Source organism: Epinephelus fuscoguttatus, linkage group LG4 (genome assembly GCF_011397635.1).
Source record: "Epinephelus fuscoguttatus linkage group LG4, E.fuscoguttatus.final_Chr_v1".
Taxonomy (NCBI): Eukaryota; Metazoa; Chordata; class Actinopteri; order Perciformes; family Serranidae; genus Epinephelus; species Epinephelus fuscoguttatus.
The window spans coordinates 47,155,211-47,171,608 of NC_064755.1; the positions used below are offsets into that span (position 1 = coordinate 47,155,211).

General features: G+C 39.6%; 1 protein-coding gene across 1 annotated transcript; it reads left to right on the forward strand.

Annotated features, from left to right (window-relative positions):
* Nucleotides 1-1,092: 1,092 nt before the first annotated feature.
* lg4h11orf58 (linkage group 4 C11orf58 homolog) lies at nt 1,093-10,578 on the forward strand. The gene is made up of 5 exons (XM_049574648.1): nt 1,093-1,275; nt 7,182-7,265; nt 7,431-7,491; nt 7,682-7,791; nt 9,562-10,578. The coding sequence occupies exons 1-5, from the start codon at nt 1,219-1,221 to the stop codon at nt 9,778-9,780; spliced, it is 531 nt and encodes a 176-aa protein (XP_049430605.1). The 5' UTR covers nt 1,093-1,218; the 3' UTR covers nt 9,781-10,578.
* Nucleotides 10,579-16,398: the final 5,820 nt, after the last annotated feature.

Here is a 16,398-nt window from a genome sequence, read left to right on the forward strand (position 1 = left end):
TCTGGCCTGTTGGCATTGTATATCTTGAGCATCATTTACATACAACTTCCAGTCATTGATGAAAATGTCATCTCTCTACGATGTACCATCTCACGGGAATTTGCAAAAACATTTCTGAATAATAATAAAAATAATAATAATAATGATAATAATAATGAACAGTACAAAAACTAAATGGTTTCAGCCCTTCGGACTTGAATCCCTAATAATTTATATACTGTGGACACTGAGACACAGTGAGGACCGTGACCTCACTCTGATGGCACGTTCAAGTGACTTGGGACAGTCATGTTAGTTCATCTGTTCAGTCATTAATTCATTTAATTAATAATATGACCTGTGACTGTTCATTAAAAATATAGTCCAGCTTTATTGCAGTGTTTCCCTGTTGTTTCCTGTGTCCCTGGTGTCAAGTTGTCCACAGTGGACATACATGTGTCCAACACTGATGGATCTTTCTGGACTGTTGTGGACTCACTGCTTCTTCTTTAATATTTCATAAAGAACAAAAAGACTAAACATGTCTGTCACATGACACAGGGCAGATCACAGACAGAACAACAACCTGCTGGATTCACTTCAGAAAAATGTCCTATTGGACCTGAATGCACCACTGAACACCCTATCCAATAAAAACTAAAGTGTCCAGTGGACACGTTGAGATCATGAGACAGACAGGTGATAAAATATAACATCATACAGAGAACACCAACATGTCACAGTGTCTCACCATGAGACATCAGGGACCAGAGACTGTCTCCTGTGTCTGTCCTCCTTGTCTCAGACCAATCACAGTGACTGTCTCATATAAAACACGTGTATTAACAATGTAATGTCATGTTCAATAATCAGCTGTTAATATTTACAGAGACCAAGACAGAAGACCTGATTTGTCCACTTTACCTAATTTCACTCTACCTCTGAGGACGTCTCTGGACAAAAGCAGAGACGGCTGTAGAAACGTCACTGTGTGTGGGTGATTTGAAATCTTCTTGAAATCATCGTCTCTCAGTGAATTTAATGATTGATGTACCACAGTCCACCGGCAGGAGGCAGCAGAGAGGCGCCATTACCGACCTTATCACAGTCGAAGAAGCCAGAGCAGGAAGTGACGACACGGAGGCTCCATCCATGTTGTTGATAGATGCAGTTAGCCTGCGAGAGCTGAAATGATATCTTACTGAGAGTTTTCTGACATTGTTGGAACATCTTGAGGTCATGATGAGTTCTCCGGAGGACAGACACGGAACCAAAAGACCCGCCTCTCCTGCTGACGTAAGCATCATTATACTAACGTCACAGGTCAGATGATGTTAGCATCAGGAGTTAGCCTCTCTGCTAACGCTATTCTTTATCCTCAGACCTGAACACGTTTTATTTTCAGTCCCGACAGTTTATTCTTCTCTTATTAAATATTGTATATATATATATATATATATATATATATATATATGTGTATGTATATATATATTATCTCAGACACAGAGGTACAGGTGGGTTTATGACTGGTTAGGGATGCTTTTTATTTAAATGTATCCAACAATATCTTTACTGTAACTCATCACCAACCTGTTATTATCAGCTGTAATGAAATAACATTATAAAGAAACACATGGCAGCATTAATGTGTAATAACAAAGTTAGGCCTACATAAACATTTCTTTTCAAAGAAGACATCAGACTCTGTCCTGTGACATCAGGAGACACAGCGAGACACCTTCAGGTCAGATGTAACAGGTCAGGTACAACAGCTCAGATACAACAGGTCAGATAACGGGTCAGATAACAGCTCAGGTATAACAGCTCAGATGTAACAGGTCAGATGTAACAGGTCAGGTATAACAGCTCAGATGCAACAGGTCAGATGCAACAGGTCAGATGCAACAGGTCAGATGTAACAGGTCAGGTATAACAGCTCAGATGCAACAGGTCGGGTATACCAGGTCAGATGTAACAGGTCTGGTACAACAGGTCAGATGTAACAGGTCAGGTATAACAGCTCAGGTACAACAGGTCAGATACAACAGCTCAGATGCAACAGGTCAGGTATAACAGGTCAGATGTAACAGGTCAGGTATAACAGGTCAGATGTAACAGGTCTGGTGCAACAGGTCAGATGTAACAGGTCAGATGTAACAGGTCAGGTATAACAGCTCAGGTACAACAGGTCAGATGTAACAGGTCAGATACAACACGTCAGATACAACAGCTCAGATGCAACAGGTCAGGTATAACAGGTCAGGTGTAACAGGTCAGATGTAACAGGTCAGATACAACAGCTCAGATGTAACAGGCCAGATGTAACAGGTCAGATACAACAGGCCAGATGTAACAGGTCAGATACAACAGCTCAGATGTAACAGGCCAGATGTAACAGGTCAGATATAACAGGTCAGATGTAACAGGTCAGATGTAACAGGTCAGATACAACAGGTCAGATGTAACAGGTCAGATGTAACAGGTCAGATGTAACAGGTCAGATATAACAGGTCAGATGTAACAGGTCAGATACAACAGGTCAGATTCAACAGGCCAGATGCAACAGGCCAGATGTAACAGGTCAGATACAACAGGTCAGATGTAACAGGTCAGATACAACAGGTCAGATGTAACAGGTCAGATGTAACAGGTCAGATATAACAGGTCAGATGTAACAGGTCAGATACAACAGGTCAGATACAACAGGCCGATGCAACAGGTCAGATGTAACAGGTCAGATACAGCAGGTCAGACACAACAGGTCAGATACAACAGGCCAGATGTAACAGGTCAGATACAACAGGTCAGATGTAACAGGTCAGATACAATAGGTCAGATGCAACAGGTCAGATGCAACAGGTCAGATACAACAGGCCAGATGTAACAGGTCAGATGCAACAGGTCAGATACAACAGGCCAGATGCAACAGGTCAGATGTAACAGGTCAGATGTAACAGGTCAGATACAGCAGGTCAGACACAACAGGTCAGATACAACAGGCCAGATGTAACAGGTCAGATAGAACAGGTCAGATGTAACAGGTCAGATACAATAGGTCAGATGCAACAGGTCAGATACAACAGGCCAGATGTAACAGGTCAGATGTAACAGGTCAGATACAATAGCTCAGATGTAACAGGTCAGGTACAACAGGTCAGATGTAACAGGTCAGATGTAACAGGTCAGATACAGCAGGTCAGATGTAACAGGTCAGATGTAACAGGTCAGATGTAACAGGTCAGATACAGCAGGTCAGATGTAACAGGTCAGATGTAACAGTTCAGATGTAACAGGTCAGATACAGCAGGTCAGACACAACAGGTCAGATGTAACAGGTCAGATGCAACAAGGTCAGATGTAACAGGTCAGATGTAACAGGTCAGGTACAACAGGTCAGATGCAACAGGTCAGATGCAACAGGTCAGATGCAACAAGGTCAGATGTAACAGGTCAGATGTAACAGGTCGGGTACAACAGGTCAGATGCAACAGGTCAGATGCAACAAGGTCAGATGTAACAGGTCAGGTACAACAGGTCAGATGCAACAGGTCAGATGCAACAAGGACAGATGTAACAGGTCAGATGCAACAGGTCAGATGTAACAGGTCAGTTAAAGCAGGTCAGATGTAACAGGTCAGATGTGTCTGCTTTAAAGAAAAATAATCAGCTTTAAAACTGATTCATGTTTTCTATAGTGTACCATCAGCTGAAAATAAAAATCAAATGAGTCGTTTATATCTACACTAGGGTTGGGTCGGTTCTCGGTAACACCAGTTCGGTCCGGTACTCCGTCTTGGACCGGTTTTTACTTTTTGAGACCGACCGGACCGCATACTTGGGCAGAACGTACGCGGAGCGGACACCACGGAGGTCCGCCCGGTAAAAGTGGACATCCGCAAGCCCTGTGCGCGCAAAGCATGACCGCGTGGACTCCGCTCTGCGCACCAGTGTCACACAAAAGACTGTTCGGCATGTATTTTTCACATCGCGGGGATTTTTCACGGATATTTTTACACGTAGTCCGCTCCGCTTATAGTACGCCCGAGTCTGTGAGCACCTGTGTCTGCCTCTTCACCAAGTGCACAGCAAGCAGAAGAGAGAGGGGGGTGGGGCGGGGACTGACCTAGGAAGTGCGAGTGCGCATGCGCCTCTACTGTAGCCTGGAGTTTGTTTAATAGTGACAATAGCGGACAATTTAGTCTGGACGAAATCAAGGAATGCGCCACTATGGCAACACTTTGGCTTTGAGCCAGACAAAGGAGGCAACCCTTGTTTGCACTGATTGAGTAAGCTGCAAAATTTATTTGTAAGGAATAAAAGAAACAACTTGTTACTGTCACTCTGTTGTCCTAAGCTCGTTTTTATTTTAAATGAGTCAACTGCGCCCCCAAGTGGCGAAAATCTGATATCACCGACTTGATGCGTTTTTTTTTACAAAAGCTGGACTGTTTTTTTTTTTTTTTCCTCACACCAATCCAACCCTAATCTACACAGGGAGCAGGTCCCATCTACAGAGAGCACCATGTTTCTACAGTAGCCCAGAGTGGACAAACCAAACACTGACTCTAGATAGAGACATTCATGTTTCATAGTCAGCAGCTCCTCAGTGACGAGCAGTGTCAGAGAATGGCTGGAATCAGGTAGGAGGTGTATACAAGACAGAAAAATTCTTCCATTCGGGTTCTGAAAAGGAATATTCCACCCCTGTGCACCCGATTAGATTTTCTTTCGGGTTGGCTGTTTTCATTTGGGTTGAGGTGTTTACAAGGAGTATTTCTGTTCGAGTAGGGCTTCCAACCTGAATGCAAAAGGAATACATGGCTCCATGTAAACGCATGTACTGAAGGAATTCTGACCAGGAGAAGTTTCAGATGGTTGTAATTTGTAATCTGTAATCCTTACTGATAGACGTCACTGAATCCTCCTGAATCTGACACACTGCTCTCTTAACCTCATCAGAACTGTAAATCTGCCTCCATATTAACATAAATGAGTGAGACTAATAATCCTTTTATTATGGATTGCATTCTGCAGCCACTTGGTTCTGTTTTCCCTCCTTTGTTTCCACCTCTGTCTCCTCCGTGTCTCCAGTATTTGGAGCTTTGTGCACTTTGTGCTTTTACTTTTTGTGTCCCAGAATGCAGCAGATTGAACTCTGATGAGTCACATGATCAGTGGTCATTTCACCCTGAGTGGATCTGACAGTTCAGCCACTGTTTGGGATCATCGCTGTGATTTCACTATCTGATGTGTTGCAAAGTTTGGAGGGGATTCTTCCCTGACCCTGTAAATCAGACCCTGCCACACATGTTTACTCTCAGCAGTCTTATTTAGACAGCTGTTAAAGCCATAGCTACACACACCTGCAGTGGACTGCAGGAGTCACTGATGCTTCAGAGGTGTCTGTCATTGGACCGTCCGTGTGAGTCCTCAGAGGGTTAAAGGGACGACGGGTCCTGTTGGTCACTGCTTTGTACAAACAGTTGTGACATGTCTGATGAATTCTTCTCTTGATGAGCAACCATGATTATTAACTAATCAACCCAAATGAAACAATTAACTAAACTCCATAATTGCCTTAAGGACATAAAAACTTGGATGAGCACCAATTTCCTGATGTTAAATTCAGACAAAACTGAAGTTATTGTTCTTGGCCCCAAACAACTCAGAGACTCTTTATCTGATGACATAGTTTCTCTAGATGGCATTGCTCTGGCCTCTAGCACTACCGTAAGAAACCTCGGAGTAACATTTGATCAAGATTTGTCTTTTAATTCTCATTTAAAACAAACCTCACGGACTGCATTTTTTCATCTGCGTAATATTGTGAAAATTAGGCCTATCCTGACCCGAAAAGATGCAGAAAAATTGGTCCGCGCTTTTGTTACCTCAAGGCTGGATTACTGTAACTCTCTGTTATCAGGTAGCTCTAGTAAGTCCTTAAAAACTCTCCAGCTAATTCAGAATGCAGCAGCACGTGTACTAACAGGAACTAAGAAACGAGATCATATCTCTCCTGTTTTAGCTTCTCTGCACTGGCTCCCTGTAAAATCCAGAATTGAATTTAAAATCCTACTGTTAACTTATAAAGCTCTAAATGGTCAAGCTCCATCATATCTTAGAGAGCTCATAGTGCCATATTATCCCACCAGAACACTGCGCTCTGAGAACGCAGGGTTACTCGTGGTCCCTAAAGTCTCCAAAAGTAGATCAGGAGCCAGAGCCTTCAGCTATCAGGCTCCTCTCCTGTGGAATCATCTTCCTGTTACGGTCCGGGAGGCAGACACCGTCTCCACATTTAAGACTAGACTTAAGACTTTCCTCTTTGATAAAGCTTATAGTTAGGGCTGGCTCAGGCTTGCCCTGTACCAGCCCCTAGTTAGGCTGACTTAGGCCTAGTCTGCCGGAGGACCCCCCTATAATACACCGGGCCCCTTCTCTCCTTCTCTCTCTCTCTCTCTCTCTCTCTCTCTCTCTCTCTCTCTCGTATCCTATTACTGCATCTAGCTAACTCGGCCATTCTGGATGTCACTAACTCGGCTTCTTCTCCGGAGCCTTTGTGCTCCACTGTCTCTCAGATTAACTCATATCACAGCGGTGCCTGGACAGCGTGACGTGTGTGGTTGTGCTGCTGCCGTGGTCCTGCCAGATGCCTCCTGCTGCTGCTGCCATCATTAGTCATTAGTCATACTTCTACTGTTATTATACACATATGACTATTGTCACACATGTATACTGCCAGATATTAATACATACTTTCAACATATTGTACCATAGTAGCCGGAACTATAACTATAATATTATTACTTTCAATAATGTTGTTGTAAGCTACTGTCATTACCTGCATCTCTCTCTCTCTCTCTCTCTCTCTCTCTCTCTCTGTCTCATTGTGTCATACAGATTACTGTTAATTTATTATGTTGATCTGTTCTGTACGACATCTATTGCACGTCTGTCCGTCCTGGAAGAGGGATCCCTCCTCAGTTGCTCTTCCTGAGGTTTCTACCGTTTTTTTTTCCCCGTTAAAGGGTTTTTTGGGGAGTTTTTCCTGATCAGCTGTGAGGGTCATAAGGACAGAGGGATGTCGTATGCTGTAAAGTCCTGTGAGGCAAATTGTGATTTGTGATATTGGGCTGTATAAATAAAATTGATTGATTGATTGATTGATGAGTCCACCTGATGACAGTTTGTTCTCTCGGCAGGACGGGTCCACACAGTGGGCGTCAGCTGATCTGGGAAGCAACGAGAGGAAGCAGAAGTTTTTACGTTTGATGGGAGCTGGAAAGGTTTGTTTTTTGTATTACACATCACTGTACTGTCAGTTTATCGTGGGCCTGTGGTCTGTAGTGTTACATAAGATAAAACATCAGTGTTCGTCCTGTCCCTGTGACTCGTCACCTTCAGACAAGTCCTGACAGTTTATATAAAGTGGGATTGTTTTTGTCTTTCAGAAGGAACACACTGGGCGTCTTGTCATCGGAGACCACAAGTCCACTTCCCACTTCCGCACTGGTGAGCTTCTGTACTTCAGTAAAACACTCTGTTTGTTCTGCTGATGTCCAAACTACTGTCCCTTTGCCACGTAGCCATGCTGCCTCACCTTTATGCTTCCCCACAACACGTTGGCCTCACAGATCTGTCCGTGCGTGGACAGGCCTGTGATGGCCGGGTGTGCCTGCTGTGACTGGTGTCTCCTCTGCAGGACAGGAAGATAAGAAGATGAACGAGCAGCTGGAGCAGCAGTACCAGCAGAGCATGGACGGGAAGCTGTCGGGACGGAACCGAAGACACTGTGGGCTGGGTTTCAGTGAGGTGAGGGGTCGCTCAAAGCCACAGGACGGGATTGAAGATTAAATACTTAAAAGGATAACTTCGGTATTTTTCAACCTGGGCTCTATTTCCCCATGTGTATGTGTGCGTATGATTCATGGGTACCACTCGTTCTAAAATTGGTTCAGTATTGAGGCACGAAACGAGCTAAAATGGTAACGGGGGCAAATGTGTCCCGTATAAAAGTGCTTTTTTCACCACTGACCGGTTCAGATCGCCAGTGCTATCTCTGTAGATAGCATATTGTAGCGGCCCTGGGGCAGTGGTGAGTGTGAATGAGTGGAGTCAGCTGTCAGTCAGTGTTGGAGCAGAGAGGGGGAGGGCGGCCCCGCTCAGTACTGTAAATGAGTATGTGTGTGTGAAGTGTGTGTTACGCCAGAAGAGTCAGAGTTTGGGACGGAGTCTTTTACGTGCTACCCCCTGGAGTGTTACCGGAGTTTTTGGAGTGCTCAAATAAACGGGCCTTTTTCCCGAACGCAAGAACAGGATGTCGCACAACACCCCGTACAGCTTTCACAGGCTGCCTTTGTCGGACGGCGAGATGCTGAAGTTGTGGCTAGTTGTGCTACAAATGGATGCTAACACCCCTGTCCAGACACTGCGCCTTGCAGACCATCGGGTCTGCAGTGCTCACTTCTCCCAAGATGACTACTGCCAGCCGAAGAAGAGAAGACATCCAATCCCGAAACACCTCTTCCTCAAGAAAACGGCTGTCCCACGAGTAGAGAGAGCTACAGACACAGTGGAGCAAAGCTCGTGACGTCACAGCCCAGAGGTAAGGGAAAGGCTAGTATGCTATTTACAGAGATAGCACTGGCGATCTGAACCGGTCAGTGGTGAAAAAACACACACTTCATACACACATACTCACTGCTGCCCTCCCCCTCTCTGCTCCAACACTGACTGACAGCTGACTCCACTCATAGCACTGGCGATCTGAACCGGTTAGTGGCGAAAAAAGCACTTTTAATGTGCAAACTTATACGGGACGCATTTGCCCCCGTTACCGTTTTAGCTCGTTTCACGGCTCCAGTTGCATCCGCCTCCCTCAATACTGAACCAATTTTAGTACGAGTTGTACCTAAGAATCATACGCACACATACACATGGGGAAATAGGACCCAGGTTGAAAAATACCGAAGTTGTCCTTTAATCTTAGATCTTTACTTTAATAGAAACACCACTGAGGGTGCACAGAGTGCCGATCACTTTACTGACTCATTCTGTGTTGTAGTGAGACTGTTGACAACAGAATATTGACTGTCTCAAATATTCTAGTGTTCAAACTTACCCGAGTAACACAGTGTGGAAATGTGTGTTGAAAGAAGAGAAGGGGGGCAGACTCCAAATATGGTCCATCTCAGGTGCAGCTCAGCATTGTTAAACTGGAAACACAAACCGCCATGCTGGCTTTGATTCAGAGCTGCTTAAAGACCTGTAGATGAGCTTTGTTCTTCATCCTCTGTGTCGTCTTTAATATGTCAGAGTGTGTGTGTGCAGAGCAGGGCGTGGCTGCTGAAGAGTGCGCACACACACACACACACACACACACACACACACACACACTGACACAATTTCTTATCTAACACTCAAACAAAAAGTCAAACTCCTGCCAACACTGAACACTTTTCCAAAGAATACTGTTGTCATCAAACAGCTGAAACACTCACCGACACCCAGGATGATTATTAGATGTACTGTTGTCATCAGTAAAAACTAAACCCCTTCATCTCTTCCTTCTCTGTCCCACAGCCTGAGCCACAGTCTTGTCCGTCCCCACCTGTGGACAGTCAGACCAAAGCAATAGAGTCAGACAAGTCCACCAATGAGAAAGAGCCCACAGATGCCCAGGACGCAGGCAGAGACCCCGCCCCAAAGGAACAGACCTCAGATCAGGCCAACAGCAGCTCACACAGCGAGGACGAAGAACGGAAACACAACTTCAAAATGACCTTCGTGAAGTCAGTGTAGAGCTGAGGGGTGGGGTGGGGGTGGGGGGTGGGGGCAGAGGGGCGGGACGAGTTTTTGTAATCTCAAATTTGTACATTTGATTTGTTGAACTGTCGGTGATCATTTTGTCTCCACACAAACACTCATCCTCATCATCCTCATCGTCCTCATCCTCATCATGGAGCGACAGCCTGGTCTCATGTTGTCAGAGAATAAAAAGTTTCTGTTTGAGTTGTGTCAGCAAAGTCTAGAAGCGTCTGGCCGAGTGATGTCACATCAGGTTGAGACTGTCCACTTTAGATTTAGTTTTTGTTTTAACAGTCGTGTTGGATGAAACAGGATTATTGTTCTGCAGCATGATCGATACACACGTTGTTGATATTGTGAACTCTAGTTTGAAACCAGTAAAGGGAAGTGTCTGTTGTAATGTTTGTTGTTGCCTGTAGAGCTACAGTCTCTCTCTCTCACACACACACACACACACACACACACACACAGGTTTATATGTGTGAAACATTCTCGTAGATATGTTAAAGTAAATTCACTGTGTCACTGACTTTGTTCTCTGAGTCAGCACAGAGGTGAGTAACACGTGTCAGACGGTTAATTTAATCAGAGCTGTGTCACAAACAACAGCTGGGGTCAAACATTTTGAAAAAGAAGCTGAACCATCACACTGACCTAAATATTCAGACACGTGGGGCCGCATTCAAAGATTCCTTGTACACAGAGTTTTTCTAAGTGATGAAATATTAAGAACATAATGAGAACTGTCTGGTTTTCTGAGAATTTCCCATTAAAGTTAAGACATAAAGTTAAGACTTTGTCCTGGTAAAAAATAAGTTATTCACAGAGCGTCTCACACCTTAAAACAGCTGCTCAGATGAAACCAGTTGGAGCAGGAGGAGGAGCTTAAGAGTTTCTGAATCAGAGGAGAAAATGGTGGAAACACAAACAGGTCAGAGAAATATTCTGCAAACACTGGACGACAGAGAGGAAATTAAATGATGCATATGATGTCATCAGGGATACACAGGCACCACCTGTCTCCAACACCACCCCACCTCTGAGGCCTGGTGGAGGTCGCGTCACAAGGACAGACTGGGAGGAAACAGGCACCACCTGTCTCCAACACCACCCCACCTCTCAGTGTGATGGAGTTTTTCATCTTAGTTTTCTTTATTAAATGTGCAGAAATGTTAAAGGACCTGTTTTGGCTCTGATTTTATGGGATGCTGAGCAGATTAAAACAGATAAAAACAGATTTCATCATCAGGCTGCAACAAAACAAACTGTGTAAAAAGTGAGTGTGTGTGAGCGCTGTCTGAAGGGGCGGTGAATAATTATATTTATCAGTTAAATCACCGGATGAAACTATTAACTGTTCAATTCAATTCAATCAATTTTATTTATGAGTTGTTATAACAAACAGCTTTTAATATTTCACATTTTTATCTCTAAACTTTGCACCTAAACCGGTTTGAAGGTAATTAGGGACTGTTCTTTACTTATCAGAGCAGGAGTGTTGCTGTGGGAAATCCATGACCCTAACCCTCCACCATAAATCAGTAATTAGATTTTGGATGTTTGAAAGTTACAAGTTGAAAAAAGTCTCAGTTTTTCAGTCTTGTCGTGCAGATGGTTTCTTTTTGGACAAATTTGAAATGAAACGTAGAATAAAGTGATTGTGATGAAATATCAGTATTTACTTTATTTATTTTTCCTGTCTCTCACACATGATGCGTCTGAGAACCGTCTGAAATACAACGACTTTCTAACAAAAGTGTAAATTTGTTGATTCTTAAAGAAACATGCCTTCATGTTTTTAAATAAATACACAGTAGAGTCATTTAAATGTGTAAGCCCCTCCCCTCAGACAAAATAAAATCAGAAGTCCCTCCTTATTGGTTAACAAATTATTTGACACACCTTCCCATTTTAGCACCGCCCCTCTCCCTCCCGCGGATAATTAACGAACTGTCCCTAAGTTCCCGCCCCTTACTTCCGGATGGTTGTCTGTGTCTAAGGAAATGTTTCCAGTCACACAGCTTTACCCTACTGACACAGCAAGCTGCGGACACAGTTTAGCCACGTGACCCCCCTGTCGGGCGTCAGAGCATCACCTTACATCACGGAAGACACCCGACACCGTGTCAGCACCGTCTGTTACAGGGTGGAGTCGCTCAACAGGTAAGACTCACCTCTATTCATCAGACAGAAATAAAACAGGTTCATTCACACTGATAGTGTCAGATTAAAAACGAGTTCACTGCGCAGGTTAATAACAGCTACAGACTGCGGTCACACACAGACACACACACACACACAAACTGAGACACACACTGAGACACACACACATAGTTCTAAGACAGTGATCTGTGTGAATGTGACCTCTCACCTACATATCAGGAGCTCTTCATGTCCGATCAGCTGTTTTCAGCTGTTTATCTGCTGTTAACTGGTTAAACCAGCGAGCCAGTCAGATTAAATGACTCAGTAACAACTGAAATTATTGGTCACGTTACTGACGAGTTAAAACAGAAAGGGAAACCAGCCCTGCGTTCCAGTACCCATACTACCATACTATTTACTATGCCAGAAAAAGAATTAGTGTGTCCCAATACATAGTATGTCAGATGCAGTATGCCAAAAGTACCAGGATGTTCTACTACATGCGGTCATATTTCGCAGTATGCATGTCAGCATGCTTCTTTGGCCATTCTGACCCACAGTCCTTTGCAGAACGGATGTTATGTCGCACTGACTGAGCTGCGTGTACAACCAACGCCCACACTTCCTTTCATACATGGTTTATTTAATTTGAGATACTAAGACACTACATATTAGGACCGCAATGATCTGATTATATACTGTCATATATCATACAGTCAGTTTTGCAAGAACACAGTTACAACATTCAACTTTATTGTGATTACAGTATAATCAATGTTAGGGTTCAACTATGACTACAGTATAGAAGATTCTACCAGTACAGGCAGTGGTGTAAGTGTGGTATAAATAATGAATGAATATGACTAAATATGAATACACTATGGGCCAGGTGTGAGCAGTATAGACTAGTAAATATATAAATAGTAAAAGTCAAACACATATTAAGTAATGCAGTAAGAATGTGCAGGTATGTTACACTACAAATAAAAGTAATGTGAATGTAAGGCTGCTTCACGTGCAGACAGAATATAGTGCCAGCAGCTGCATAGCTGTGAATATATTTAACATCAAACATCTGCCAGCAACAGAGAGCTGTGTGTGAAGGGGGTTAATGTGCCTACTGGTGATTAGTTCAATAGACAGGTCACTAATAATAGGCTTGGAACTGTTTACGTGAACACGTCAGTTTATTAGAAACAACAACATACATGATGACAGAACAGCAACACAGCTCTCCGGCACCTCTGACAGTATGCACGACTCTGGCGAGCTCGACGAGAGGAGATTTGCTGCATCTCCAAAGTACAACAACACAAAAAATTCAAATGTGGCGCTATGGACGGTGGCAGAAGTGAGCAAGAGGGTCAGAGTTCAGGGAGTGATGTGATGGCGGATGTAGTGTGTCCCAATAGTATGCACACTGCATACTACACTACATACTTTTAAGGGCAGCTGCAGTACGTGCTAAAAGTATATAGTAGAAGTATGCGGTGTGGAACGCAGGGTATCAGAGTCTGTGTCATGTGACCATCCTGTTCCTCTGTCAGTTTACTCAGGCTGAATCTGTTAAAATGTTTAATATATAGACTACATGTTATAATGTTTAATGTAGACTACATGTTATAATGTTTAATGTAGACTACATGTTATAATATTTAATATACAGACTTCATGTTATAATGTTTAATATATAGACTACATGATATAATGTTTAATATACAGACTACATGTTATAATATTTAATATATAGACTATATGTTATAATATTTAATATACAGACTTCATGTTATAATGTTTAATATATAGACTGCATGTTATAATGTTTAATGTGTAGACTACATGTTATGTTTAATATATAGACTACATGTTATAATGTTTAATGTAGACTACATGTTATAATGTTTAATATATAGACTACATGTTATAATATTTAATATACAGACTTCATGTTATAATGTTTAATGTAGACTACATGTTATAATGTTTAATATATAGACTACATGTTATAATATTTAATATACAGACTTCATGTTATAATGTTTAATATATAGACTACATGTTATAATATTTAATATACAGACTTCATGTTATAATGTTTAATATATAGACTACATGTTATAATATTTAATATACAGACTTCATGTTATAATGTTTAATATACAGACTACATGTTATAATGTTTAATATAGACTACATGTTATAATATTTAATATACAGACTTCATGTTATAATGTTTAATATATAGACTACATGTTATAATATTTAATATACAGACTTCATGTTATAATGTTTAATATATAGACTACATGTTATAATATTTAATATACAGACTTCATGTTATAATGTTTAATGTAGACTACATGTTATAATGTTTAATATATAGACTACATGTTATAATATTTAATATACAGACTTCATGTTATAATGTTTAATATATAGACTACATGTTATAATATTTAATATACAGACTTCATGTTATAATGTTTAATATACAGACTACATGATATAATGTTTAATATACAGACTACATGTTATAATATTTAATATATAGACTATATGTTATAATATTTAATATACAGACTTCATGTTATAATGTTTAATATATAGACTACATGATATAATATTTAATATACAGACTTCATGTTATAATGTTTAATATATAGACTACATGATATAATGTTTAATGTAGACTACATGTTATAATGTTTAATATATAGACTACATGTTATAATGTTTAATGTAGACTACATGTTATAATGTTTAATATATAGACTACATGTTATAATGTTTAATGTAGACTACATGTTATAATGTTTAATATACAGACTTCATGTTATAATATTTAATATACAGACTTCATGTTATAATGTTTAATATATAGACTACATGATATAATGTTTAATATACAGACTACATGTTATAATATTTAATATATAGACTATATGTTATAATATTTAATATACAGACTTCATGTTATAATGTTTAATATATAGACTACATGTTATGATGTTTAATGTAGACTACATGTTATCATGTTTAATGTGTAGACTACATGTTATAATGTTTAATATATAGACTACATGATATAATGTTTTATATATAGACTACATGTTATAATGTTTAATGTAGACTACATGTTATAATGTTTAATATATAGACTACATGTTATAATATTTAATGTAGACTACATGTTATAATGTTTAATATGTAGACTACATGATATAATGTTTAATGTAGACTACATGTTATGATGTTTAATGTAGACTACATGTTATAATATTTAATATATAGACTATATGCTATAATATTTAATATATAGACTACATGATATAATGTTTAATGTAGACTACATGTTATAATGTTTAATGTAGACTACATGTTATAATGTTTAATATGTAGACTACATGTTATAATGTTTAATATATAGACTACATGATATAATGTTTAATGTAGACTACATGTTATAATGCTTAATATGTAGACTACATGTTATGTTTAATGTAGACTACATGTTATAATGTTTAATATATAGACTACATGTTATAATGTTTAATATATAGACTACATGTTATAATGTTTAATGTAGACTACATATTATGATGCTTAATATGTAGACTACATGATATAATGTTTAATATATAGACTACATGATATAATGTTTAATACATAGACTACATGTTATAATGTTTAATACATAGACTACATGTTATAATGTTTAATATATAGACTACATGTTATAATGTTTAATGTAGACTACATATTATGATGCTTAATATGTAGACTACATGATATAATGTTTAATATATAGACTACATGATATAATGTTTAATACATAGACTACATGTTATAATGTTTAATACATAGACTACATGTTATAATGTTTAATATATAGACTACATGTTATAATGTTTAATGTAGACTACATGTTATGATGCTTAATATGTAGACTACATGTTATAATGTTTAATGTAGACTACATGATATAATGTTTAATATATAGACTACATGATATAATGTTTAATACATAGACTACATGTTATAATGTTTAATATACAGACTACATGTTATAATGTTTAATGTAGACTACATGTTATAATGTTTAATGTAGACTACATGTTATAATATTTAATATGTAGACTACATGTTATAATGTTTAATATATAGACTACATGTTATAATATTTAATGTAGACTGCATGTTATAATGTTTAATATACAGACTTCATGTTATAATGTTTAATATATAGACTACATGTTATAATATTTAATGTAGACTACATGTTATGTTTAATATGTAGACTACATGATATAATGTTTAATGTAGACTACATGTTATAATATTTAATATATAGACTACATGATATAATGTTTAATGTAGACTACATGTTATAATGCTTAATATGTAGACTACATGTTATAATGTTTAATGTAGACTACATGATATAATGTTTAATACATAGACTACATG

What these genes read in the sequence shown, in the direction of transcription:
- lg4h11orf58 (XM_049574648.1), top strand. Translation starts at nt 1,219, where the DNA reads ATGATGAGTTCTCCGGAGGACAGACACGGAACCAAAAGACCCGCCTCT. An exon ending in GTTTGATGGGAGCTGGAAAG is followed by an intron (nt 7,266 to 7,430) that starts GTTTGTTTTTTG and finishes TTTGTCTTTCAG; the next exon opens with AAGGAACACACTGGGCGTCT. An exon ending in CACTTCCCACTTCCGCACTG is followed by an intron (nt 7,492 to 7,681) that starts GTGAGCTTCTGT and finishes TCTCCTCTGCAG; the next exon opens with GACAGGAAGATAAGAAGATG.